Source organism: Pleurodeles waltl, chromosome 3_1, assembly GCF_031143425.1.
Source record: "Pleurodeles waltl isolate 20211129_DDA chromosome 3_1, aPleWal1.hap1.20221129, whole genome shotgun sequence".
Classification (NCBI taxonomy): Eukaryota; Metazoa; Chordata; class Amphibia; order Caudata; family Salamandridae; genus Pleurodeles; species Pleurodeles waltl.
In genome coordinates, this window is record NC_090440.1 from 1656121099 (window position 1) to 1656146409 (window position 25311).

A 25311-nucleotide genomic window follows, 5' to 3' on the forward strand; every position below is an offset into this window, starting at 1 on the left:
AGCAGCAGTGAAGCTGGCCCAAACTGGGAAAATGGATCCCCAGGGTCGACACTGAAGTCGACAAGGACGCTATTTGGAGATGGAGGGATGATAAATAAAGGAGTAGAGTAACTGTTCCCAATCGGTAGCAGCAATGGTTAAGCAGAGCAAGTGTGACTGGGCTGAGGACCTGGGGCTGTATTACAAATGCAGCACATTCCCCTCGTTTGCAAAGGGCATCCTTTCAAAAGGTGCACCGGGCACAAACAAGGAGAGTGCACCACATTAGAATGAATGCACTGCCCCCAGGACAGCCGCAAACTCATGCTGCCCTGAGGACAGTGCATGCAAGTGAAACATGGAGTGGCTATAAAGCAACCGCTCGGTGTTTCACTGTGCAAATGGCAACCCACCTGCACTTTTAAGAGGGGTGCGATATCCTCTTGCAGGCGGGTGAGGTAAGTGACTGCACCCACCTGCAAGAGGATGTCTGGGGGGGGTCAATAGGACTCACCACTCCCCAGAGGGCTGGCAGCAGGCGGTGCAATGATAGTGCACCTACTTTTTGTGGCACTCTGTCAGTGCACCTCCTGATAGCTTCTTCGCCTTTGCGCCCATGTCTATAATATACCACGGGCACAGAGGCAAGGAGATTCCCATGGGGCCACGCTCCCATGCGAATGAGGGAATGTCCTCTGATAATACCAATGGTGCTATATGTGAGCAAGCACTATATGTATTACAGAAGGGGATGCACAGGTGTCTGAGGCCCCTTCTGTAATACCAAAGTGCCCCAGGATGTGAAAAGCATGTGCAAACACCCACTGCGCCCCCTGGGCACTCTGTGTAATAGGGCCCCTGATGTGGTTAGAGAGCTAGCCCTGCAAGATGTGAGAGAAGTACCACTCCCTATGTCCCTGCACAGTTAATGAAATATCCACTGCTGGAAATACTCATAGAGCACCCTTACAGACACAAGAAGAGTATATCATTGTAAGCAGTGGCCCACTGTGGGGAGAAGAGAACTCAAAAACTGCAGTAATGCCCAAAACACTAAGGCACTCATAGCAAAGAGGAGGATCGGCAAAGGCACCCCACGTCCTGCAGGAGTTTATGAAACCAATGGAAGTAAATGTCATTAGCGCTAAAGCCACCTCAACCTGCATAAGCTGACTCATTTAGTATACTACCACCATACATAAAGTGACGTAACTCACACTTGCACTAAGAATGACATGACACTGAGTAGAGTGGGGAGGACAGCTGAGGAATTGTCACTAATGCAGTGAGATGAAGTTGAACAGTCCTACATAGACAATACAAGCATTCAGTCAATCCACAATTGACAAGATAGAAAACTGAGTGATGATTAGCTAGTGCCTTTCAACTAGTTGGCAGTGACTGTGTCAGATCAGTGCTAAGCATACTCGTAAACTGTAGACCACGTCTAAAGTGAGGTTTATCATATAAACTGCCAATGCCGAGTGTTAGAAATGGGGTCTCTAGTTGGCAGTGTTCTAAGTTGGGTCTCTCACTCTAGTCAGTGTAAGGGAGTCACACAGCTAAGATCACCTCTACTCACCCTCCTTGGTAGCTTAGCTCAAATAGTTAGGCTTATCTCAGAGGCAATATGTAAAATATTTGTACACATACACACACAGAGTAACACAGTGTAAACACTACAAAAGTACTCCACACCAGTTTAGAAAAATAGCCAATATGTATCTGAGCAAAACAAGACCAAAACAACAAAAATCCAACATACACAAGTAAAGATATGAATTTTCAACAATTAAATATAGTATAGCACTTACAAACACATAGCGCCAACTGGGGCTATAACAACGGCTTCAAAGAGTGGCTTCCAGCATTCTGGCACCACCTGCAAGGGAGCACAGGCCGGCTACGGAGTCCTATAGACACTGGTTACAGTACCTTGAGGAAACAAAGATGTTGCAGGGTGCCAGGAGCCAGTGTGGCATCGGTTCCTTCATGCCACCGGGGAGGTGAGGTGTTAGTTCCTTACTGCTAGGCAAGAGAAGTGAGGCATTGGTGTATTACGGTTGCAAGGGAGGTGATGCACTTTTGGCATAGTGGTGGCAGTTCCTTAGGACAAGGAGGGGTTGATGAATCCAGCAGGTCAATACGTGTGACGTCGACTTTGCGGTGTCGCGACCACAGCATGGGGCCACAGGTGCTGCTGCGGAGTAGGAGTCGGGTGCCATGGACGTCGGTGACACAGCACTTCGGACTCATGCTGTGACGGGACTTCAGAGGCCCTGCGGTGACGTCGGGCCTCATTGCAGGTCACGGTCGTTGCACTCAGCAGGGACCACGACTCTAGTGCAGGCAGCGGCGCGGAGCCAGAGTGCGACGCCAGTTTCGAAGTCATTCTCAAAGTCGATGCACTAGTTTCTTCCTTCTTGCACCAGAACTCACTCCCAAGGGCCCAGGAACTGGACTGAGCACTACTTGTCAAGTCAAAAACTCTCAGAAAGAGAACCCAGGCACTGGCTGGTGAAGTCTTTGATGTTCTGAGACTTCATAACAGGAGGCAAGCTCAGTCCAAGCCCTTAGTGAATCTTTGGAAGCAGGATGCTGAAAGCCAAGTCCAGTCCTTTCACTTCCAGGACATAAGCAGCAAGCAGCAGGTCAGCACAACAACGCAACAGACAGATTGGCAGTGCCTCCTACAGCATCCAGCGCTTCCTCCTGGCAGAATTTCCTCAGTCCAGAAGGGTTCTATGTGGTGTCAGAGGTCCAGTACTTACACCCATTTCTGTCTTTGAAGTAAGCAAACTTCAGAGAAGTCTTTGTAGTGCACAAGACCCTACCTTTCCCTACCCTGGCCCCAGACACACTCCAGGGGGTTAGAGACTGTTTGTGTGTGGACCGACACAGCCCTATTCAGGTGCAAGTTTCAGCTACTTCCACCACTCTAGTTCAGGAAGACCCATCAACCTGTTGATGGGCCATCAGGATATGCAGGGCACACCTCAGCTCCCTTTGTGTGAATGCACAACAGCCCAACAGTCATCCTGACTCAAGACGTGTATTCAGCAGACAGGTAGAGGCACAGAATGGTTAAGCAAGAGAATGCCCCCTTTCTAAAAGTGCAACTCACAGTTCAAAAACCAACTTCACCAAAAGATGTATTTTTAAATTGTGAGTTCAAAGACCCCAAGCTACACATCTCTATCTGCTCCCAATGGGAATCTACACTTGAACGATATTTCAATCTAATTCCAATTTTACCCTCTGGGAGAGATAGCCCTTGCAATAGTGAAAAATGAATTTAGAAGTATTTCACTGTCATGACATGTAAAACACACCATTACATGTTCTACCTTTTAAATCCCTCTACCCTTCCCATGGGGCTACCTTGGGCCCACTTTAGGGGTAATATACAGGTAATAAAGGGGAAGGTTTGTGCCTGGCAAATGGGTGCACTTGCCAGGTCGAAATGGTAGTTTAAAACTGCACACACACACCTTGCAGAGGCAGGCCTGAGACATGTTTACAGGGCTACTAATGTAGGTGGCACAATCAGTGATGCAGGCCCACTAGTAGCATTTGATACACACGTCCTGGGCACACATAGTGCACCTTACTAGAGACTTACTAGTAAATCAAATATGCCAATCATAGATAAACCAATCACCAATACAATTTAGACAGGGAGCACTTGCACTTTAGCACTGGTCAGCAGTGGTAAAGTGCCCAGAGTCCTAAAGCGAGTAAAAACAGAATGCAGCACACAGTCAAAAACAGGATATCAGAGGCAAAAAGTTTGGGGATAACCCTGAAAAAAGGCCATTTCCAACAGTTAGGCACTTCATGATGAAAGAAGCTGTGCATGCAGATCAGAGAATACAGGGGAGCAGGACCGTTGTTGGTTCTTTCACAACCTTCCAATTGGAACCCCATGAAATGAAGACAATGGACTAACTGGGTGCCATACTTTTTAAAAAAAAACAGATAACATGGGACTTGGCTGAGAAATTCACTCAACTTGAAGGTGGCAGATTTCGAACACAATGTCACAAAAACTCTAGGAGCAAGGAAGCTACCCCAAGAGTACACCACATCTGCAAGTGCAACATTACAGAGAGAGAACTGTGTCAGCAGCAGCAAGGGTTCGAGAGAACATAACAGCGGGGTAAACCATGGACACAGCGGGGGAATAAATGAACTCTTACTCAGATCAATCACAATACTCTGGGGGAGGACAGTAAATGCCTAAATTGGCTTTGCGCACCACTGATGACATGCATTGAAAACGAGAAAGAAACTTTAGCAAAAGGGTCGAACCAATGAGCCTTCCGATGAAATGTCTGACTCTCCTAAGGACCATATTGACTGGATTGTGAGGGGTCACCTGGGAGACAGGGCACAGTATAACCCGTGTTGCCCCCTAGCTAGCTGCTGAGGAACATAAAAACAAATGTTGAGTTAAGAATGGATAGGAGCCCGTTGCCTTTCAATCCTGGGGGTGATGGCTGGGGATGTTAACTGTTCTGCAATTGCAGAGATCCCGGGGTAACATGTACAGGGAAACAGCACAAAGCTTGCTGGGGTCTACTGAAGACAACACCATGAAGGGGATCCTCTATACATTGCAGGGTTTAGAATTATGATGATCCCAGGAGCCTTGACAGTAATCTTAAAATGAGTAGAGATCATATGAAAATTTAAATCCTCACTTGGAATATGAAAGGACTACACCGATGTTGCACTTTAAAGCAATGGAAAGGACACCTGCTACTCAGCTAGTGCTGTGGCAGTATTGCTATGGCATCATCTGGGAGTATCATTCTCTATTAGAGCAGCGATGAAAGACAAGGAGGGGTAATACATTATGGTCACAGTTAGACTAGATGGGAAATATACTGCAATAATAAATATATATGCGTTCAATGTTGGCCAACCCACACTCCTGAAAGAAATATTGATCCATCTCACAAATTTGGCTCACCATCCATTATTTGTGGATGGGAACTTTTTTTAAACACTCTTTTTATTGGCACTTTCAGCACAGACATTATAGGTAGATGAACATGGACATAACCCTCATCACCCATCCCACCCCAAGCTTATCTCAGCTCCACTCCAACATTGCAGGTGGTTCAACTCTGATAAACAATCTGGCATACTGCTCTCCTAGAGTGTTTTACACACAGGCTCAGCATCAAATAGGATGGAAGGAGTACTTCCCTCCTTGTTATGGCCCAACATCTTTTCGAAATGAAACCAAGTGTTCCATACCCTACCGTGCTTCCGGGTGTATCTACGTGCCACACATGTCAGTATTTCCAAGATATAGCACATGTGTAAACTGGCTTTCCATATTGACTTTCGTGGGGGGAATCTGTGTTTCTACAATTCTGGGCAATGCCCCTTTTCCCAACAACAAGGTACAGATGGAGCAGGATCTTTCCAGTGTTTGTCAAATCTTCATATATTTATTTAATAGAGGAATTTCGGCCTTTAGTCTACTGGTCAGCCAACTGCTGTTTGTTATGTATCTCTTATTCCCCCGAGAAAGGATCAAATATTCTGCAAGTCAAGTAAATCTGGTGTAGATATTTAAAGAGTATAAAATGCTATTGAGTAGACTCTGCTGATTTGCTAGTGGCCATCAAAGTGAAGGTCCAGTCCTCGTCATCAAGTAGGCTCAGTTCTTTTTCCCAATCTTGCCCAAGTGTTTAGAAAGTGTTGGGTGTGTTTATGGCAAGGGATCTTTATAGTACCAGTATTCGGCCCAAGGGGGTAATTGATAAGTGGAAAGCTTGGCCTCCAAGGGGTTAAATTCAGCTATCTCTGTGTTGGTTGCTAAATGTAGCATAATTGCGTATTGCAGGCTTAGGTAATGAAAGAATTGAGAAATCTCTAGACAAAGCTTCTCACTCAGTTCCTCTAAGGATTTCATGGTATTGGAGGTAGTTATATTCTTCCTAACATTGAGATTCCTAAGTTATCCCACTCCTACAAACCCATAACTGTACCCGTCTGCCGAAAGCAGTTTACTAGCCATTTCTGGGTTTCGTCTGTGTTTTTCCCCTTCCAAGTTATGTGCTTAAAGAATCCATTCTAGGCTCTATATGGTGACTTTAATTGCGTGGCGAATGTAAATATGGATAGATCTCACATCTGCTACCTACATCAGCGATGATAAAGACAGCTTGAGTACTTACTACAAGGCTGACACAGAGGGACTTGAAAGACTCCTGGAGGGCCCATCGCTCAAATAATGAGTATTACAAATGTTCTGGCATGCACGACCTACATGCTAGACTAGACACATTTGTATGTAACTCATAAATACATCCAACAGTAGACCAAGTTGATTATTTATCTACAACTTTCTTAGAGCATAACCCATTACTCCTAAAATCAAGGTGGGGCACAACGAGGGTGACCATTCCTGTTTGTAAACTAAAAACAAAGGCATTAGAAGATCATAAGTTTAAACAATCATTAACCATGACAATTCAAAATTATATTGGGGGGAAAGGTCACAGCATGATCAATCTTAGTTTAATGGGAAGCTTTGAAAACAGTCATACACAGACACTGCATTAAAACAAGAGTGGAATTAGGCCGATGCTGGTATCAGTCATGGAAAGCAAGAAATAATACCGAAAGACTCGAAAACCGGAGGCAGAAGGAAAGGTTAGCCTACCTCCCTGACACACTTAGGTGCTTCGACGTATAAAGAATATAAAGCAAAGACCCATGACAGGTGTGACAGCGCAGGATGATTTTTGGCATGGCTATCGAGTGACCAAATAAAAAGGGAATATTTCTAAAGCATAATAAGTAGCGTCTTCACTGCAGTACAAGATGGCACATATGATCACTTGGTGCAAAATTGTATACAAGAGTCAGGAATTACAGAAGCATCTCCTGACGAAACAGAATCCTTAGGGGAAGATATTATGGAAAATTAAATCAAGGTTGCATTAATGAGTATGGCAAAGTTGAAAACAACGGGATCTGATGTCCTTCTTGTAGAATTGTATGCAGCATACACTGATCAACTAACTCAGGTTCTCACTCAGACATACCGTATTGTGAGAAATGAGTGCAGTCACCACCCACAGTTGGAGAGGCGGTGATGGTGCCTCTCCCAAACGTGAGTGAACACAAAACAGAAATGGCATCATACAGGCCCCTCTCAAGCTCAACAATGACTATGATGCGCTGAGTAAAATACTAGCTGCTAGACTCCTGCCATTTCCTTGAACAGGGCAAATAATTTAAGTGTTCACAGTCAGTAGGGGACATGCAAGAGGTGCCATCTCCGCAACGTTACGCCATTGTGGTGGAACCATTGCTGAGCTTGTTGAGATAGGAGAACTCATCTAAAGGCATCACAATCACGGGTATAAGCAACCAAATGTGACTCTATGCAGAAACGTGTTGCTTTTCTTAAATGAAGCACACATACACACAGAAGGGGATAGAGGAGCCCTAGAACATTGTCGGGAGGTCTCCAGATCGAGTTAACTGGAGTAAATGCAGCATATTACCAGCCCACAGGATCTTAGAAGATAAAGAATTATCTGATTTGGCTTCTTGGCTGAAGTGGGAATCAACTATGATGTGATACCCGGGTGTACAAATTTACAGATCCATAGTAGATCTACTAAATGGGAACATAAATCCGGCTATAGAGGGGCAAAGAGGAGGGTTAACGTTCTGGAACACATTACCACTTTCTAGCAGAGAGATTGCTCCTTTTGAAAATTATGGCATTGCTTCACATTTTTGCCGATCAGAATACCAAAGGAATTATTTATGGATATCAACACTATACTAGTACTGAATTGGGGGTACTAATAAATAGAACAACATTATTCAAAGTCTGACTCCCTGTGAATGAAGGCGGGATAGCTGTTGAGGGTTAAGGAGTTTACAATCTAGTAGCCCAGATGCAATGAGCAGTGAAATGGACGAGAAAATGTAATTCACAAGAAAACAAATAGCCGAAACCCCACCTGTAATGTATCCTATTAACAACTAAGACCGAGAGGCGAGACAGAGGGAACACCAAGTCAACTGAGAAAGGTAAAATTGTGCTGGGCACACACTTGTACCACATACTACTAAACTTCCACTAGTGAGCATACAGGTCCTACAATATAAGGGAGACTGGAGCGGGCACAACCATGGCTAGACAAAGCAATAGAAACAAAGCGGGAAGGACACTATAAGATTTTAGGGAAGTGTTAAGAGATCATAAGCTATTGGAGACACTTCCTTTTACACAGCTCAATTAGCGCTGCAATACAAAAAGTCCTGTAAGACTGGGTATAATGAGCCACTAGTACACTAGGGACTCCGAAAATTTTGCACCACCAGTGGTAGGAACAAAGCAGTAACACTTATGTATAGCGAAGTAGTTGAGCAGTCCAAATATTCGCTAGACAGGTAAGTGGACTTTGGACATCAGTAAATCTATCAGTAACGAAATAAGGATATATGGGCCAGATGTAGCAACCAGTTTGCGAGTCGCAAACGGCGAAAATCGCCGTTTGCGACTCGCAAACGTGGGTTTGCTATGCAGAAATGCATTTTGCGAGTCGGATCCGACTCGCAAAATGCATTTCCGACTCGCTAATAGGAAGGGGTGTTCCCTTCCTATTAGCGACTCGCACTGGTATGCAATTCCATTTGCGGCCGCGAAAGCGGCCGCAAATGGACTCGCAGTTACCATCCACTTGAAGTGGATGGTAACCCAGTCGCAAACGGGAAGGGGTCCCCATGGGACCCCTTCCCCTTTGTGACTGGACCAGATATTAATTTTTCAGGGCAGGGAGTGGTCCAAGGGACCACTCCCTGCCCTGAAAAACCGAAACTAAAGGTTTCGGATTTTTTTAAAGTGCAGCTCGTTTTCCCTTAGGGAAAACGGGCTACACTTTAAAAAAAAAAAACCTGCTTTATTGACAAGCAGGTCGCTAACATGGAGGCCTGCTGACTACAGCAGGCCTCCATGTTAGCGAGTGCCTATACTCGCAATGGGGCCGCAATTTGCGACCCACCTCATGAATATTCATGAGGTGGGTCATTGCGACCCCATTGCGAGTTGCAGTCGGTGTCTGAGACACCGTACTGCATAGCAATTTGCGAGTTGCAAATTGCGAGTCGCAGGGACTCGCAATTTGCAACTCGCAAATTGCTTTTTTCGTACATCTGGCCCTATGTTCGGTTATGCCCTCAAAATTTTCAGAAACGCCAAATTCAGATGAATATATTTTTACTACCAACATAAGGCATTTATAACACTCAAGATCAACAGATCCTACACAAGCACACAAGCATATTGCCCAACATGTCAGGAAGTAGATCTGGATTACTATCTGGATTACTGGAGTACTATTTTATGTTCTGGAACTGCCCTTTCCTGTTATACTACAAGGAGAATGCCACTAGACTCCTTAACTGACTGAAGTAGAGAGCAAACACCAGAATCTAGGGCTATTTGGGCGTCTCAATAGAGAGATTGTTACTAACAGATTCATGGATTTGCCCCTAGTCTATGAGAAATATCAAATCACAATGAGTTGGAGGGACCAGAAATACTCAGTCTGAGTAAGCAGAAGGTGTTAAAAAAATGCTGAATGTGACAGCAAGGTGCTGCATATGGAGACCAAAAGAGAGAAGAGGAAACCGGACTTTCCCGCATTTGCGATGTAACTGTGACCTCGATTTCCAGAAATGAGATTGGCAGGTTTGACCTGCCTCTTAGCAGACATATAATCCCACATTCCGTAGAGGCACAAATAGTTGACCAGATAAATAATTCTGACTGAAAGTACTGAGTGGATTCAATGGCAGAAAATACCTCTGCAGACTCCTCCATAGAATCACCAGGTTTATATAAGGTTGCTTTGAATGCCTTCAGTGGGTGCTCTCCAGTGATGAGTGTATTGATATGTATGAAGACTCCTCATGTAATATTGTCAAGATACATTAATCTGAATAGTGCAATGTAACAGATGTACTTCAGGTAGTTTGTAATGCAACATAAGATAATAAAAATGTTTTTTTTTAAAGACGCTAAAAAGAGGCTGGCATGCGGCCTGGAGTTCAAATTTTAAAAAAAAATATTTCTTCCAAAGTCTTGTTTGTTTATATGGAATGTCACGGTGCAGTGATATGTTTATACGTACAACACAAGCATGTCTGGGTGAAAGGGTAGGGTGACTAGATGTCCCGGATTTCCCCGGACAGACCCGGTTTTTAGAGGACTGTCCCGGTTTCCCGACGCTTCTCTTAATTTTAAACAAATGCCCCGGTTTTTGGGACAAAGGTCAGATCATTAAATAAATGTCCCGGTTTTTGGGACAAAGCTCAGGTCATGTAGGGATGCATAAGTAAAGTATGAAATAATTAAAGTAATGTTTCTGTTACTGTCAGGCAACACTGTCCCCTGTCTGCTCCCAGCAGAGAGATGAGTAGGAAGCAGATAGAGGGGGGTGGGGGCGGGTTGGTGGTGTAGGGTGGGAGGTCAACTCATAGCAAATTTTATATATGTAGTCTTGTGAACGTGTGCATGTGTGTGTGAGTGTGTTTATATATATATATCGATATATATATATATAAACACACACATATGTATAGGCACACATTCACAAAGCTACGCAAAAAAAGGGACAGGCCAGATATAAAAGTGAGAGTAAAATCTTTAGTCCTTCTTTTATGACTGACCTGTCCTGGTTTTTGCTCCTCAAAATCTGGTCACCCTATGAGAGGGAGCAGAGAAGTATGTGAACCCTATCCTGTGATCCCTACGTCACTAAGCCTTCTCTAGCACTGGGTTACTATTTTAATCGCATTGCGATGTGTTGGTGTCTAATGCAAAGCCGTACATCTACAGCGTGACATTTGGGGGCAGATTTATACTTTTTCATGCAAAACTGCATTAGCGCAGTTTTGCGTGAAAAAGTATAGGATCGCTAGCGCCATTCCAAGACGCTGGCCAGACGCCATATTTATAGTATGGCACTAGTCGGCGCAAATGCCCTGTCAGCGTCCTTGGAAAGGATGCTAACAGGGCTGGGGAGGCGTAGGGGAAACCAGGGCTTGTGCGTTGAATTATGGCGCTACACTGTTCAGAGGCAGAAAAATTGCCTCTAAGCAGTGTAGCGCCATTATCTGGCGCACAACCCCCGTGGACATGGCTCCTGTCTTAGTACAGACAGGAGCCATGCCCACCACCCCAATGGCCATGCCCAGGTGACAAGCGCCGTGCAGGGAGCCCCAAGTCAGGGCCACTGAGCGGTGTTGGAGAAAAAAATATATATACTTACAAGGACTTACCCGGGATGGATCCCCCATCCTTAGGTGTTCTCCTGGGTGTGGGTAGGGGTGGGTGCGGGTGTCCCTGGGGCCAGGGAAAGGCACCTGTGGGCAATTTCCATGGTCTCTGACCATGGAAATATGCCTACAGGTCCCCTTACGCCTGCCCATACCCAGGAGTTAAATAATGGCACTAAGCAAGCTTAGCACCATTATTTAAGGCCCCCATTCCCCCGTGCTGGATTTTGGCACTGGGAAAAATATGGCGCAAAGGCCATATCATCCTTTTCTGGATGGGAACGCCTACCTTGCATCTCATTGACGCAAGGTAGGTTTTTCCGTCCAGAAAACGACGTTAACTCCATAACTTAACTTTGGAGCTAGACTTGTCTAGCGCCAAAGAATAAATATGGAGTTAGGTTTGCGCTGAATTAGCGTAAAAAAAATAATGCTAATTGAGCGCAAACCGAGTATAAATATGGGCCTTGATGTTTCCGGTTTACAATAGTAAAACGTCCTTGTAATAAAAGTCACGAAGCAATCAATCCAGCTTCAGCTGCCGTTCTCACAACCTGCGGACTTTCTAAAACCTGTTGTCGGTGTTAAAGGAACACAATATATATATAAATATAAATATGCTATGTGTCAATAAATCACTGCGATAATGTTATTACCTCCTCACCCCTATTTCTCGTCCCAAAACTTACTTTAATGACGTAAGTATTGGGACGAGAAACAGGGTATTCGGAGTAATGGGAACTACCAGTGCTTTACGACATAAAACATGTGCAAAACTATTGTAATGGTTAATAGTTCATATTTTTGATTTTTAATGTATGGTGCTACCATTTTTGTTAAATGGCTATATTCTTGTTACAGTGGAATTATTTTTCTTTACAATATTCACAGTAAATACTGTGACCTCAAATGACGTATTTTTGTGTACACTGGTATGCCCCCAACTCCCATCAATATGGCATTTTTAGGAAATAATCACATAGTAAGATAATTTGTGTTTGCATGAATTTCACAAGTGATTATGATGACTACGACTAGCTCATGCCACTATTATCTGATGCCTCAAAAAAGCTAGCTTTGTGTGTTGTAATATATAAAACATTTTAACTTTATTTTAAATGAGATTAACATGCTGTATCGCTGTGTAGTATGGAGATAATTGTTATATGTACCGTGAAGTTATACTGTGTAATAAGTATATTAAATCGAAATGGCAAGTAGAAACAAATGCGTATTTATAATCTTTTTTTTTTTCAGAAAAGACCACTACACTCTTTAGACCAAGTAACCTTAGAATCTTCAGGATAGCACTAACTTGCCTGTGTATCGGTACTGTAAAAAATCCTTCAGTATAGTGCAGCCAAAGTTTCAGCTATAGTGCAGGCAAACTTATCAACTATATAATTGTAGGTGCTTCAGTCGTTTTTTTACATAAACAAGCACTGTCAATGCCAATGGTCTGGTATTAATGAGCTATAGCAAGTATAGGTGTGCATGCACAAGTGTGAGCTTGAGCATTCCAGCTCCTGCATGTGTTAGCAACATATTAGCAACGAGGAGCCAACAGAGGGCAAGGCAGGTAGAAGTATAATACCCTCTCATACCTTGCAAAGCATGCATTTACTTTGAGGAGGAAACATATAATCAAAACAGCAAATAGCATTAAGGGAAAGAGAAATACTCCTCTGGAGTGACCCATGAGGTGCTTGACAAAGTTCCAAGCCAATGACTGAGAAAGGCTGGCTAAAAAGTAGGTAGTTCAAAGGGGGTGACCCAAAGTCCACTACACATTTATTGAAAACAATAGGTCTTTTTTAGACTGCTCCAGTGACTAGCCCAGACCAAAAAAAACAGATGCTTGGTACCCGAAGTAACATAACTGCCTCTAGTCACTGCAGACAATGTACCAGAGCATCTGGCCATGGCTTCCTTCTCTCTATGTATGTATGTATTATGTATGTATCTCTGTATGTATGTGATATTTCTATAGCATAAACAGAGCCAAAATGCAGCAGGGTTTTGTACATGGGCTATGAGGAGTATGAAGTCAAAGAGTGATAGGTGAGGTTGCTGGTTTGTGGACAATTAATGCATTGTGATGTAGTGTTCTTTAAAGAGGTGAGTCTTTCACAAGGGAGTTCTATCAAGAAGGGGTGATGTCATCATCTTCTTCAGGCACTGGATGAGGATTTTTTGTGGCACGTGGGATGACCTTTAGGGGAGTCAGTGTGAAATCTTGGTTGCCATAGTGCAGGGCGTTACCACCATCCAGATTCAAGAGTAGATGGGCTTCTTTTCTGCAATGTGTTCTTTGATGGTGAGGTCGGTGTCCATGGTGAATCCAAATGACTTGGCATTTGGCATACATTTGGGTTCAAAGCCATCATGGTTCAATTCATTGAGCCAGGTTTATAGTCTTTTCTTTGTTTGTGGAAAACAGCAGGAATTCTGACTTGGGGTGAGCTTCAAGTCGATGCTGTGCATCCAGGTCTGGATGGTGTGCAGGCAGTGTCTGAGGTCTTGAATGTCTGAGACAGAGAAGGCTTTCAAGTAGAGTTGGGTATAATTGGCATATTAATGAATCTTTATGCTGTTGTATGTGAGCAGGGCCCCAAGTGACTCCATTATAGTGGCTAAAGATGATAGGGGACAGTATGGAATGGGGGACTCCACAGGTGATGGGATTTTTTGGGATCTGGAGGTGCCCATCTGAACATACTGGAGCTGGTTGAAAAGGTAAAAGGAGAACCAATGAATTACATAGTCAAGGAATTTGGTGCAGTTTCTTTGGACTTCTGCAGTCATTAATTGTAGACTAGTTGGATGAAGCTTTGACCGTTTTATCTCACAGTCACCTGCACACTCAAACAACAGTTTTGTACCATTATAAATGTCAAACGTATCTTGTCTTCAAAATTTTTTTTTTTTGACTGAAGCGTTGCACTTCAATTATTCTAATGCTTCAAATATTTGCCAGTTCTTCCCTTTGAGTTGTAATTTTCTTTCTATTTCGATGAAGGACTTGGACGGTATTTATGTGACAGTCTAATACCTAGTTAGAATGTTTTTGAGGGCTCAAACGTTTCAACAGGTATCTACCACTCTGTTAATGTGTCATTATAATGTACAGTTATATAATAAGCAAGGTGGCTAATAACTCTCTTTAGGTATGATGTGTCGCCCATCGCCTTTAGTATCTGCTCATTCTTGCACACAAAAATGTATATAACTAAAACATGATACTTTGTGTCCCCAAATCTGAGCAGATGATGTGATTTGATCAAAAACACATTGCTTTTTTCACATCTTCATTATGACCATTACATTAAAAAACTGTATGTTTACCTGATATTTACACAAGTAATCAATAAATTCTATAGAAGACACCCGTCTTTAAGTCTCACTTACTTGACCCAGAACATTTAGATACTGCTGCCATTACCTCATAAAGGCATGGGAATATAAAGGAGATTTTTTCTGACTCCTGTTCATGCATGTTAATTCCATGCCTGGACCATGAACCACAAAACCAGCACCCATCAATAAGAAGGTATAACTCATCTGTGTGTGCCTAAAATCTTCAAGGCCCAGGTTAACTTTACTTTTGAGCTATCAAGCAAATATCAAGGGCATCCCCTTATTCAAAGCAGTTGCACACAGCATTATCCCCCATACTGTATTCCATCAAAATGTCAAATGCAATTTACAAAGTGATGGACCAAAAGATCAAAATAAACACTAAGAAATACATCATAAAATATTTTTCCACCCATCCTGATTTTTCTCAATTATATTCCACCAAGGGTCTCCTTCCTTAGCATCTTCCTTGATAATCTTAAAAAAATATCAACACCACTGAACATTGTGACACCCCCAGCACAGCAAGCGTGCCAGTCACTCTCAAGCTTTTGTCCTTCGGCAGTGCACAAGTTTATTTATGGAAACTGTCTCTTTAGAAACTATGTGCCAGATATGCAAAGCATTTTACCGGTCGCACTCGGCCCTTCGGTCCATTTGCAATGGGTAAAATGCTTTTTGCCATCTACAAAAGGCAAAATTGGACTCAGTAGCTTGTTAGCGAATCACATTTTGCTTTTGCGATTCGGTATTAGGAAGGGGCTTGTAAAGGGCATCCCTTCCTAATAGCAACTCTCAGGGCCATGTATAAATGTTTTGCGACCGGAATGCGGTTGCAAAACATTTGCAGATTACCACCAATTTCAAAGTGGTGATAAGCCAAATGGGAAGGGGTCCCTTCCCCTTTGTGAATGGCGCGCCAACATTTTCCTATGGACCACTGCTACTCTTAAAAAATTAAAACAAAACTTTTTTGTTTTTTTTTTGTTTGAAATGCATCTCGGTTTACTTTAAGGAAAATGGGCTGCATTAAAAAAACAGCTTTACTTATAAGCAGTCACAGACATGGCCGTCTGCTGACCCCAGCGGGCCACCATCCTGGTGAGGGACAGCCAATCCCAATGGGCCGCAAATTGTGACCTGCCTCATGAATATTAATGAGGTAGGTCCCTTGTGACCCATTTGGGAATCACAAACAGTGTCTCAAACACTGTTGTACATTAGAGTTTGCTAAAAATTATAAATTGGCGACACTAACTCTGATGGTCGTATATGTGGCCTCAATTTCGTATGTAAAGTGACAGCACCAAAAGGTCAAAGGTCCTTTAGGCAAGAACATGGGCACACACTGTCTCCTACAAATGTCAGTAAAATGCCACTAATAACATTTTAACTTTTCTTGAGGCGTAACTCGTAGGCTCCCATCTTGCAGGTTGACGATCACCTGCCTGCTTGATTGCCTACTTGCTCTTTCCACTGGCTAATCATAAAACAATAGCGAATAAACAAAAAAACTTGTAATGTCTTTGAGGCAGTCAAATAATAAAATGTTCAAATGATAAACCTGTTTCAGCCGCACGTTGGTTGTCACAATCTGGTTAACTTCATCCTAGGGATAGAAAGATACAATGTAGTTAGTCACTGTGGCACGCTAAATTGAGGCACGCTGTTAAAAAAAACAGGTTTGCACCCACATACCACATTAATGAGTTGAATAAGCTGAAGCCCAACTGTTATCACAACTGCATCCTTGAAATGTTTCACAGGGCGAACAACTTTATTGTAATTTTCGAATAAATGTGAGACCAGACGAGTTTCATCTTTGGAACAAAATGCAGGTCCTGTTGAAAAAAGCACAACAAGTTGGTTCATTCATATATTAATATGTTCACATCAATCGTCATTATACTTCCATACCAACACGGGGAAGGAGAACAGGCACCTAGACTACCAGTTGAAAACTTCCAAGTATGAAAATTAAATATCCCTAAAGAACTGCAAGCACATCCGGAAATTGCCTTGTGAACCCCAGCAATGAACATCACTGGTTTCTCTGACACTCTTTTCACCAGTCCGTACTTTGAAGAATTTCTACTGTCACTGAATATCCATCCACCAAGAGAAACGACTATGCCAGTAAGAGGATCTCCTTACCCAGGCTTCAGAATCACAAGACTCTATCTAGCCAATCCAAGGATGACAAGACTTTATTGGACCACCTGCGTCTTGGTCACACTTATGAAAACGAAGCCCTTTGAACACTTGAGTTGACTAGGCAACATGACTAAATTCGATGCCACCTTTAGGCCTGTCTTGAAATGTTTTTCTTAAATATTTTGAAATCAACAATTAACAGACTATGAAAATAGGCTTTTAATTTATCACCAAAAGCAAATTGCAAGGTAATGGATTATTATTGTTTTCTGGATTTCATGGTATTGACAATGTAATATTTTCAAAATGATATGGCTGGTGTCTGTTGTTTCTTCTCGTGCCCTTCATTACACCTTACAGGGTTAAGCTACCAAATATGTCAAGGTTACCTCATAAGGATGTTGAAGATTCTCGATCTTTGAATATGTATGTGTAGGGGCCATGGAAGCTCACATACAGCACAATACAATACTACTACCCATTCCACATCTACCAGGCTAGAGACTTTTTTCACAAGTATATTACATGCAAACCTCAAGATCAGCTGAGCTGCATTAATAGTAGAGAGCTGGGTTCTGGTTACAGTACCCGCCCACTTTTTGCCTGGTTTATAGATGCAACTTCGACTGAAGTGCAGTGGGTTCCTGCTGACCAGGTCCCCAGTGTCATTGTTCCTATCCCTAAAATAAGACACCTTGTCACTTGATCTTTAAGTGACCAGGGCCTTCAGCCCCCCTTAAGTCCCTAGTAAATGGTACCCCTGGTATCTAGGGCATGGGTACTGAAGAGGGCATCTCAGAGCTGCAGCACAACTTGTGCCACTCTGAGGGCCCCAGAACCAACTTTATGCAGATTGCTATTGCAAGCTGCATGACAAGATGCTCCCAAAATTGAAAACACTTGTGTGCCATGTCCCCTAAAACAATGCTTGTAATATCTGTGTCACCCCTACAATAGCCTTCAGCCCGAAGGCAGGGTGCATTATATTACAAGTGGTTACTAGACAGAGCCGGTAGAGTCTGCTCATGATGTGAGCTGTATGGGTTGTTCTCGCTACTCAAGATACCAGAGGAGATTCTTGTAGTCAGAGCCTAAGTTGCTAGAAATAACGGACCTTGTGTGGATTCCTGCCAGCAAGGTTGATGAAGCAAATTCTCCTATCTATATCTGGGGCACTAGTCCATCTCCTCAGCAGCGCTATGGCCTTAAGAATTATCCCGGAGGACTGAAAGATTGCCGTGGCACAGCCGCTGCTGTAGAAACAATCATTGGATCATTGATATCTGAAAAATGTCAAATGAGTATGTCTGCTTTTTTATGGAGCTAAACTATTTGTGAGGACAATGCACTGTTGGCTCCTTTCCAGGCAGGCATTTATTCTAGGTGTTGAGCAGAAGCTTTTTTCTTGAGTTATTGGCAGTCTCCTTGATGAGAAACTGCAGCTATATCACTTCTAAACAAGCATTGGCAAAGCCAAAAAGTCTCACCTTTGCAAGGGTTTTTTTTCCTTACAGTAGTGAATGTGTATAGAGAGTTTCGATTGTATGTGTTTTTTAAATGGATGAGGCAGTAAAGAGAGTTCTTTAGAAACAGCCTGTTAAGATCAACAGTTAATTTATTTACGTTGTTATTTATACTGTTATTTGTGATTTAAATGGTTGATTTGCAAACTTGGTTGATAAGCATATCATTTTTAAATAATTTGCAGGCAATACTGAAATCATCAGCTGCCAGGATATAATACATTTGCACCATTGACTTTTGCTTTAAGCCAATGTGCTTTCTCAAAGAAATGGAATGGAATTAATTAATCAGATATGGTACTATTAGAAACATTTCTAAAAATCATCGCAGTGTTTACCATGAATGGAAAACATTGACGTGCACACCTACTCTTATAGCAGACTAGTATTAATGTCCATAATGTATATGGCTTCCTTATTGTGGTGGCTGTTGCCTCCATAAAGGGTTCCAGCCTGCTCTGTGCAAGATCTCATTAAGATCTCAAAACATGTGAGTCTAACTTATGCTATGTCACACTTGAGGTGTTTACATCAAGCAGTATTCACAAGGCCTACAGTCTTTATTGGAACAAAAGTATCTTGCATGTTCGATGCATTTGAATACGGTCTACTAAGGATAAACTCAATAAAAGTCTCACATTCTGCAATTTGCTTGGGTAACTGCAGAGGTAAAACATTACATAGAGTGACTAGAAGTCTGGGATTTGACAGCATAGGTCATGCTTTCCAGTGCCCATTAGCACAATTTATTGTAAATGTCACAGATGGCCTGGCTCTTAAAAATAATTGACTAAATACAGAGGGAGGCAAGTATTTGTATGTATTCTTGCAGGAATACATAGAAATTTGTGTAACCCACACAATACTGTGTGTCAACACTGAAATTATTTTTCACTTAGTGCCCCACTGTCTCATTTTCTATGCTGGCAAGAACGGTTAAATAGGTCATTTGTGTCCTATTGTAGATGCAACATTATAATTGTCACAGTAACATGTACAGAAGAACTACATATCCCAAGATACTAGGTGCAGAGATTAAGCACATCTTCCGGTGCAAAAGGCACAGACGTACAATGCTTTCTGTGCACTGCACATCTACAAACGGCATCTGTTTTTCAAAGTGCAGACAGAGAAAGCTGACTAAGGTGAAATTAAATGAAGTTTTGACTCTACGTAGCTTAAGAAGTTTGACCAATTAGAAGGGATATTTGCTGTTAAAATCTGAAATTTACAAAAATGATGATACGTTTTCTGTAGACTACTAAGAATCACTTATATAAATCCATGTCAAAAAATTCTGAACAATAGGTGTTACTGGCTAGAAGAATTGTTCAGTCCTGAAGAAGACCCGCAAATTATTTATGTCTTTACATAGGGTCGAAATGTTGACTATATTGTATGTGGATTAAATATATAAAGTGACTTCAGGACACCTGGAATAAAGGGGTCTCATTGAAGTTCACTTTTTCTTATGTTTTTTTAACCACATTTTGTAAATATTGTATATAACACTTTGGCACTTTAATATCACACTAATCACTTTCACTGCGTCATTGTTTTAGGAGCACCAATTCTTGAAAAATTGAAGTTTCGTTTTTATAAAGAAAAATTATTTTGATAAAAGATTAAAAAAAAGTGACATGAATTAATCTAAGGCTATTATATTTTAGATGCAAGAAGCCTTTGGAATAAATTATTTATAAATGCCATGGAAGTCTAGGCATATACTTCCCCCGGTTGACCAAATTTGTATTTATTGTTTAACTACCCAGGTCTAAGGGTCATATGGGTTTGCCTCATTTGGTAGAACACTGCACATCTTGGGATGCTGGGAAATGCATGACAACTGTGCTGGAAACGGTCATTCCCATATTAAAGTGTTAGCACACCTCTTCACATCAAAACGTCAGGTACTGACCTGCATTATCTCTGGAACCACCCCAAAATAAATGTGGACCTCCCAGTAGGTTATGAAGGAGGCAAAGAGACAAGCTGATTGGTCGAAGTGGACGATTAGCAAGGAGACGTGTAGCATGCAATGTTCCACATGATCAAACACACATTTCAGTCATCACCAGCTTCGTCCAATCTCAAAATGCAAATTGTTTCTAACTAATAGCGTTGTTTCATTCTTTCATCAGACAGAACTTGCAGTATTGGCATAAATGGGAGTGGTAGACTTGGCTTATGTGTCACAACTTGTTGTTATCTTAAGTACGTAGTTTATGTAATCAGTTGTCTCTGATTTCCAGACAACGCCACTCCACTGTAGTGCTATTTCGAGAAACTGCCTTTTTCTGAGTCTCGCGTTGAGAGTGATTTACAGATCTCTTTACAACGGCACTCGGAGTAAGAAAAAACATGTGCTCTCCTGATGGAAGATCAGTAAAAACAAACAGCGGGAGGTGGTGGTGTGGGCGGCACAGGGAGATTATAAAAACAAAAAAACAAGCAGCGATGACGGGAGGTGGTGGTGGGGGAATGGCATAGGGCGATTAAGTGAATAGAACATGCAATAAAATGCAAAAAGTGACGGCTGCCAAAGCTGAACATGCACCCACAGAAGGCAAGCAAACAGTGCAACACCATCAGGAAAGAAATAAAAAAATAGTCCCAAAAACAAACACATAAACACAGAAGCGTAAAGATACTAGTACTTGAGTGGTGCTCTGTGGGAGGAAACAGACCACAAAAAGGAAGGAACAAGAGGAAGGATTCATCACTAGCAAGTTAGCATTTTTAAAGGACAATCAAAGGGATGAATCAAAAAGCAATGGGCGGGCTGTAAGCCCACAAAGTACATACAACATGTCTTGAAGAGACACCACAAGCGCTGCCTAGGCTCGACCTAAAAGCTATGTGACTAAATAATCATACTTGACATGTTCATGGTTCTGCAACTTTTCTTTCAAGTGATCAATGGGAACTGACTGATATGTGGTTCTTTCCGCTGTCATGACATTGTGAAACTTTTGAAAGGAAATGACTGCCCTCTTATATATGATCTTCTTTAGATGAAGATATGAGTTTGTTTGTATGCTGTATACTACAGCTTCTAGTGCATTCTGAGAGAGACATGGTGGGCTTAATGAAGTGGCAGTGTTGGGTTCAGGGCCTCCACCAGATAGAAATTAAGAGCATGCCATTTTCAGAAATGAAATAAATGGTATGTGTTAAAATATATACCTGACCCACTACGCCGTTTCTGCTTCCCTCTAGTTCATGAACTATGTGAAGCCAGATGTGTGAATGTATTTTAATGGAACGAAGAATGGCATACCATTGACTGCTAGCTTGCGAAACATACTAACTTAAACATAAGGAAATCTATGGAAACGTCTTGGGTAATTCAGATGCACAAATCCTGCAGGACCAACGTGATTGCTCTCTAGATTTCAAAGAAGACATATAGCTATGAAATGCATGGTGTTACTATATTTCCTTGAGTACAGGACTCCATCAGGTAAGGGAGCCAGTTACATTTCTGGTTAAGAGGGATAGCAAGGCAAAGTAAGAAAAAACATGTGCTCTCCTGATGGAAGATCAGTAAAAACAAACAGCGGGAGGTGGTGGTGTGGGCGGCACAGGGAGATTATAAAAACAAAAAAACAAGCAGCGATGACGGGAGGTGGTGGTGGGGGAATGGCATAGGGCGATTAAGTGAATAGAACATGCAATAAAATGCAAAAAGTGACGGCTGCCAAAGCTGAACATGCACCCACAGAAGGCAAGCAAACAGTGCAACACCATCAGGAAAGAAATAAAAAAATAGTCCCAAAAACAAACACATAAACACAGAAGCGTAAAGATACTAGTACTTGGGTGGTGCTCTGTGGGAGGAAACAGACCACAAAAAGGAAGGAACAAGAGGAAGGATTCATCACTAGCAAGTTAGCATTTTTAAAGGACAATCAAAGGGATGAATCAAAAAGCAATGGGCGGGCTGTAAGCCCACAAAGTACATACAACATGTCTTGAAGAGACACCACAAGCGCTGCCTAGGCTCGACCTAAAAGCTATGTGACTAAATAATCATACTTGACATGTTCATGGTTCTGCAACTTTTCTTTCAAGTGATCAATGGGAACTGACTGATATGTGGTTCTTTCCGCTGTCATGACATTGTGAAACTTTTGAAAGGAAATGACTGCCCTCTTATATATGATCTTCTTTAGATGAAGATATGAGTTTGTTTGTATGCTGTATACTACAGCTTCTAGTGCATTCTGAGAGAGACATGGTGGGCTTAATGAAGTGGCAGTGTTGGGTTCAGGGCCTCCACCAGATAGAAATTAAGAGCATGCCATTTTCAGAAATGAAATAAATGGTATGTGTTAAAATATATACCTGACCCACTACGCCGTTTCTGCTTCCCTCTAGTTCATGAACTATGTGAAGCCAGATGTGTGAATGTATTTTAATGGAACGAAGAATGGCATACCATTGACTGCTAGCTTGCGAAACATACTAACTTAAACATAAGGAAATCTATGGAAACGTCTTGGGTAATTCAGATGCACAAATCCTGCAGGACCAACGTGATTGCTCTCTAGATTTCAAAGAAGACATATAGCTATGAAATGCATGGTGTTACTATATTTCCTTGAGTACAGGACTCCATCAGGTAAGGGAGCCAGTTACATTTCTGGTTAAGAGGGATAGCAAGGCAAAGTTTAGAGGCCCTACTAACCAGTTCAGCCAGATAAAGAGCACTACTTTAGTGAACACGTGGGTCATTAATTGTTACTACTGGAACATGGCAGCTCTCATCATAAATGAGAGCTGAGAGGGGGGATCTTTTTTTTTTAGTTGCATGAAGTGAAAGGCAGATTGAGGAGGCTGCAGAGATATTTATAGAATGTGGGGGAATGCACTGAAAAAAGCACTGATTGTTCCCACCAACACAGGTTTCAGGCCCATCTAAAAGCACCAAGTCATAAATTTGATGTCAGGAGGTGAATTAAGTGTGAACAAGTGGTTGCTATATCAATCCCCCACCTCCACGGTTAATTGCTTGAAACATGAACCAGAGGTCACACCCACCTCTACCCAACCAGGACTTGAATACTTATAGAATTCAGTGATTGAAGTGTGAGCTGAAGACTTGTATAATAAAATATTACACTTATACAATGTTATGAAATATTGATCATTTTCTTGAATAATACGTTATGCAAAACAGGTGTTGTATCTAAATAGCACAAGTGAAAGCTGATAAATGTGTACATTAGAGCATTTGGTGCACAGGAAATTATTTCAAAATTGAGTATCTTATTGGAGAACAAAGCACTGGTCCATAACGTAGTACAGGCTAATAATTCTCAATTATGTAATACATTCTAAATAAGACAATTTGTGAAAAAAGAGGTAAAGAAGTTTGGCTTTGCTATCTTTGAACCTAGAACTTTGATTGAACACATTGATTCTGATTCACAAAAAAGTAGGACATGTATGGTCGGAGAGTTCCACCTCAGTGTACTTTTCCTACTTTTTCCATTCACAAACATTCCCAGAATGTGCCTGGGAAGGATCAGGTTTCTGTGTGTACTTCTTGGAAGGACATGTGACGTTCCATGTGGGCTCATATTCTTACTTATGTTATGCAGTTTTCTCCATAGCGGAGATCTCTCCACAGCAGGAATAAGATTGCCTGCGTAAATATGCATCTATTTCCTCCACAAGGAAAATATTTTTTGTCTTGGAGAAAGCCATTCCCAGCCACCCCCACATATTTGGGGTGATTTGTTCCCCTTCCTACCTTGGCAGGGGTGGTACTCTAGTCCTCTGCTAAAGTAAAATTGCAAGCACTTCCAGGATGCAAAAGGGATGTAAAATGCCCACAATTTACCATCTTTGTGTGCCTCACCAAGGCCCATATTTATACTTTTTTAGCACCGCATTTGCGTCTTTTTTTTACGCAAAATCGGCGCAAACTTACAAAATACCATTGTATTTTGTAAGTTTGCGCCGATTTTGCGTCAAAAAATGACGCAAATGCGGCGCTAAAAAAGTATAAATATGGGCCCAAGTTTCAGAGGTAAACCAGTCCTTGGAATGCCCACTTCCGAACCCTTACGTTGGATTTATGGCTGGGGGGATCTTGGCACTTGCAACAGAGATCTCAGCCCCTGTAAATGGTTAACACCTGCCCGGAATCCCTGCGGTAGGCATGAAAAATATACCTTTAGCCATAAACACAAGTTTACAACCAAAGTTACCTTTGCAAAGAGGCCCCAATGACCCTTTTTAGGGGCTGAAAAATGAACGTTCTGTAACTTTTTCATGTGAGTGGGAGTGCACAAAAGGGCTTCTTAGTTTTGAGTCTTGCCCTGTGGATCTAGCTTTCATTCCAGCTTTCGCTGATGCTTAAGCTCTCACCTTTTGGGAAACATCTCAAAAAGATGTTCTTGTGTTATTAGTATGTGTAGCTCTGCTTTGTGCGACCTTCATCTTCAACAAGAAACCCATTTTTGATGAATGTGTAATTTACAAAACATGCAAATAAAAGGTGTAAACATCAGGTCAAACTATTACCCATTTCAACAGTACTTAATTTGCTGACCTCAAAAGGATAGAATTCTGAGCAGGCATTTTCACAACTCAGCAGATCCCCAGATGCTAGCCTGAAGGAAATTATTGCATACTTGGAATGAAACTAAACCTTTACTAAGGGAAGTGCAATTACTTAGTTTTGAGTAAATCTGTACAGTAGTTTAAAAAAAATGAGCTTTACAATAATGTGTTAGTAGGCTTGAAATGGTTGAAAGCAAGAGATAGGTGGACTGTTAGTTAGCCTCTCGAAGCAAGGTCTTTAGACTTTCCATAGACCTACATTTAAAAATATTGGCCCCCATTGAACAAAGATGTTTTTAGGTACTATTGTCCATTTTGAGTCCAGGGTACCAAAGTTTGGTGAACAAACCTGGTAGAACATGGTTCACCAATAACATTTTTAACCAGGCTACCGATTAGGCCG

The 25311-nt window shown here is 42.0% G+C and overlaps 1 protein-coding gene across 1 annotated transcript in view; it reads right to left on the reverse strand.

Moving 5' to 3' along the window:
* Positions 1-25311, reverse strand: part of CHRNA1 (cholinergic receptor nicotinic alpha 1 subunit) — a 148110-nt gene that overhangs the window by 82601 nt on the left and 40198 nt on the right. The window contains exons 2-3 of the mRNA XM_069225388.1: positions 16357-16499; positions 16223-16267 (exon numbers count right to left, since the gene is read on the reverse strand). Of these exons, the coding sequence (XP_069081489.1) occupies positions 16223-16267; positions 16357-16499 (188 nt within the window). The remainder of the gene's footprint in view (positions 1-16222; positions 16268-16356; positions 16500-25311) is intronic.